At 53.4% G+C, this 3,436-nt stretch overlaps 1 protein-coding gene across 3 annotated transcripts in view; it reads right to left on the bottom strand.

The window, feature by feature from the left end:
- Positions 1–2,383, bottom strand: part of BDNF (brain-derived neurotrophic factor) — a 60,723-nt gene extending 58,340 nt beyond the window's left edge. The window contains exon 1 of one of the 3 annotated variants that reach the window (XM_008584174.1): positions 1,751–2,383. In XM_008584174.1, the coding sequence (XP_008582396.1) occupies positions 1,751–1,753 (3 nt within the window). In that variant the 5' untranslated portion in view covers positions 1,754–2,383. Of the gene's footprint in view, positions 1–689; positions 1,116–1,750 lie in introns of those variants that run through there. The other 2 variants (XM_008584191.1, XM_008584205.1) reach the window with 2 other exon arrangements.
- Positions 2,384–3,436: the final 1,053 nt, after the last annotated feature.

Genomic DNA, 3,436 nt, shown 5'->3' with positions numbered 1-3,436 from the left:
ATATGAGCGAAAAAAAAAAGTGGTTCTCATAGAAGTAGAGAGTAGAAAAGTGGTTACCAGAGGCTGGGGGGGGGGGGGGGGGGGGGGAAGAAGGGGGGCGGGAAGGAGGGAGGGAGGAGGAAAGAGGGAGAGAGGGAGGGATGTAGAGAGAATGAATCCTTCTCACTAGAAGAGCTGGAATTACCTTGATTCATTTTGTGTTGGAGATTTAGCGTTACCACCTCCCCTCTCCCCAATCTCCACCTCTCCTTTCCCCACCGCACACCACCTCCACCGCCTGATTCTAAATGGTACGAAGTCAAATTTTTAGGAAATCGAATGTTGTGCAAAAGCTTCATCATTAGTAAAATGAATCTACTGTATACACACACACATCAGCAAAGAAAACGGAAAAGAGGGAGGGGAAGGGGAGAAAAAGAGAGAGAAATCTTACATTTGAATCAGACATTTGCAGGTCCAAGTTAACTAAACTCATTATATCCGCAGGAAGACTGAGCAGTTTTTTTCCCCTCTCGCTTTGCCCCTGGTTTCTCTCCTAGGGCAATACAAACTGGGCAAATATCAAGAAACAATCCCTTCGCACGCTCTCCCTCTGCCTCCACCCCTCCACCTTGCGTCCTCTTCAGAAGATCGAGTATCAAAATAGCTCAAGAATTGGGGAGGCAGGGGGTCCCCGCCCCGGTGCTTACCTTCTTTGCGGTTTACACCACCCTGGTGGCTAGATCCTGGAGATAAACACTTGCATTTCCCAAAGTTAACCCAGTATACCAACCCGGAGCTTGCCAAGAGTCTATTCCAGCCTACACCGCTAGGAAGCCAACTTCAGCAAGCTCAATGAGGGGACCGAACTGGGGCTCGCTTTCCCAACGCTCCGCTCCAAAATCTGACTCTCTCCCGATCTCACTGTGAGCCGAACCTCAGAAAAGACGCTTTTTAAGGGCGACACGGGGCTGGTTTCACAGCGGGGCCAAGAAGGCTACCTGGGGTCCCACCACCTCGGACAAATCCGTTGGCTCTGTCCAAGGTGCTGAATGGACTCCGATAGCCCCGATTACACACCCGGCGCGGCAGGAGGAAAAGGCTGAAACATCTCTAATTAAGTGATACTTGATATTGCTCTAGACGGTTTCTTCCACTTCCTTACGTTTTGTCACGTGTGGATGGCTTTGCCAAAGCCATCCTGTTAACAGTGGATCACATGTTGATGAGACCCTTTTCTTCTATGAGAGGATTACCCATTTCATTACCGGTGATATGTACTTCTGACGACTTATTTCTCACTCCCCCACCCCCACCCGCACCTAAACTCCCAGTCTTTACCCCACCCTTACCCCCGTTCCATCCCATAACCCCAACCTCTAACAGCATTATTGTTTTTAGAAGGAAATTAATCCCCTCGCGAATGTCAATTACATGCCCACATATAAATCATAGAATATGATCATACACCACACACATAAAGGCAAAGAATGCAATGCAAGACGGCTGGGAGACAAGCATCAGCCTTGAACAGCCAATATAACACACGCTCCCCCCTCCAGCTCCAAGTTTGTTCCACGCAGTTCCACATTGCTGTGTTCAATCTCAAATGATTTCAATTAAAGTTGCACTGTGTAAAAACCCGACTCCCCTGGCCTGAGTAGCTGCTGTTCTTTGGCGTGTGGAGTGCTAGCTTTGAGCCGTGATATGCCCGCTGTTAAGCAACATGTCAAGATTTTTCAATTATAATGCAGGGTTTATTGCTACTCACCATTGTGCCTTTGCTGTCCTGGAGACTCAAGTGTCTTAAAATCTCGTCTCCCCAACAGATGCTGGAAGGTAATGTGTCTTGTTTGAAGTCATCATGTGAGAAGTTCGGCTTTGCTCAGTGGATCGCCCACCACTTGGTGTGACTTATGAATCTAATAACCCTTTGCAATATCCGTAAGCTTAGACTCTAAACCACCTTGGCGACTACAGAAGACAAAGCAACTGGCACCGATGTTGAAAAACCTATAGATTTATGCAACACCACTCACTCCGAGAGACGCGTTTCCCTTTGAGTTCTTACGTGATTCTAATGAATGAGCGAGGTTACCAATGACCGCCCAACTGCCCTGCTATATAGCCGGTGGTTCCTGGGGCTGCCCGTCACTGGGTCCTGGCACTGAAAGTTCCCCGAGAAAGTGAGGCATTTCAGGGTAACCCCGTAAAAATAACCCAGCCTGCACACCGCTCCCTTGCCCACTGCTCAGGTCACACCTGGGGCTCTGGCAAAGCTGAGCTCGACTCGGGAGTTTTCCCTGTCGCCAGGTAAGAAAACCTTATCCTTTTCAGGCTAGGGCGGGAAGACCGCTGGGGAACTTGTTGCTTATCAGCGCCAGCCGGCTACCGCTTTAATAATATTACCAGAAAAGCGTGGCGGGGAGGGGGTAGGGGGTGGGGGGTGGCAACGACGACGACTATCCAGGCTGTTTACGTGACCAACCCACTGTGACTCCCTTAGGAAAAAGCAAACTTCTTGGAAAAGTTCGTGCCCCTCCCCCTACCCCGTCATGACTAAGGGTCTCCAGCCGATGAGGTCGTGCGTGATGATCAAATGGGGGTTGGGGTACCGGGCGGAGGGGCGGGGGGAAATTAGTGACTTGTCCTTGGGAACGGCTGCAGGCGTCGAAGCGTGCATCAGCCCGGCAACTTTCCTTTTCCCTCTGAGGGACCGATGACTAGGCGAGAGGCACCGGGGCGAGCCACTAGTTGCCCACAGGAGCCTGTGTAAGCCGAGCTCTGGAGCGGCTGAGTTGAATGAAGTTATGACTGCTTTTGCTCTAATGGGTTATGGCTTCTCCAATGTGAGTTAATAGCCCCGGTGCGCAGCGAGGTCGGCATGGCGAGCCGCGGAGAGCGGAGCAGCGGGCAAAGGCAGGAAGCGGAGGCACCGCGGCGGGCTCGGTGCCCCTTTCCCGGGGTCTCTTCCGCATCGCCCGGGGGCGCCCAGGCCGCCGGGGTGCCGGGGTGAGCGCGGCGGGGAGTCGGAGCCGGGATTCGAGCGTGCGGAGGGGGCGCTCCCAGGAAGCCCCGCGGTGAGCACCGCGCTTCCCCACCAGCGGCTGCGCAGGCTGCGAAGCGGAGGGGTCACGTGTGGACGGAAAGTAACTTGGCAGCGAGAGGATGAACTTCGAGAAGAAGAGAAAAGCGCAATAGAACAACCGTCCTCCTCCTCCACCCCCCGTGTGTAAAATAAAGGGAAAGGCGGGCGGGGGAGGGGCGCCGTTCTCTGCGGGAGACCTGGGGAGAACTCCGGAAATCTCCGGAAATCAGCTAGCACTCGAGCGTTGGCACCGTCCCTCAGCCCAGGGAGGCGCTAACCCAAGGTATCTTTCCACTGAAGCTGCCCTTGGCCCACCCCCAGCCATCGCCGGCACTGCCGAGCAGAGGAACCGAGGACGGATGCGAACCA

This window comes from Galeopterus variegatus, unplaced genomic scaffold, assembly GCF_000696425.1.
Source record: "Galeopterus variegatus unplaced genomic scaffold, G_variegatus-3.0.2 Scaffold102, whole genome shotgun sequence".
Classification (NCBI taxonomy): domain Eukaryota; kingdom Metazoa; phylum Chordata; class Mammalia; order Dermoptera; family Cynocephalidae; genus Galeopterus; species Galeopterus variegatus.
Note: the sequence above shows the minus strand (reverse complement) of the source record. Positions and strands in the feature narration are given on the sequence as shown.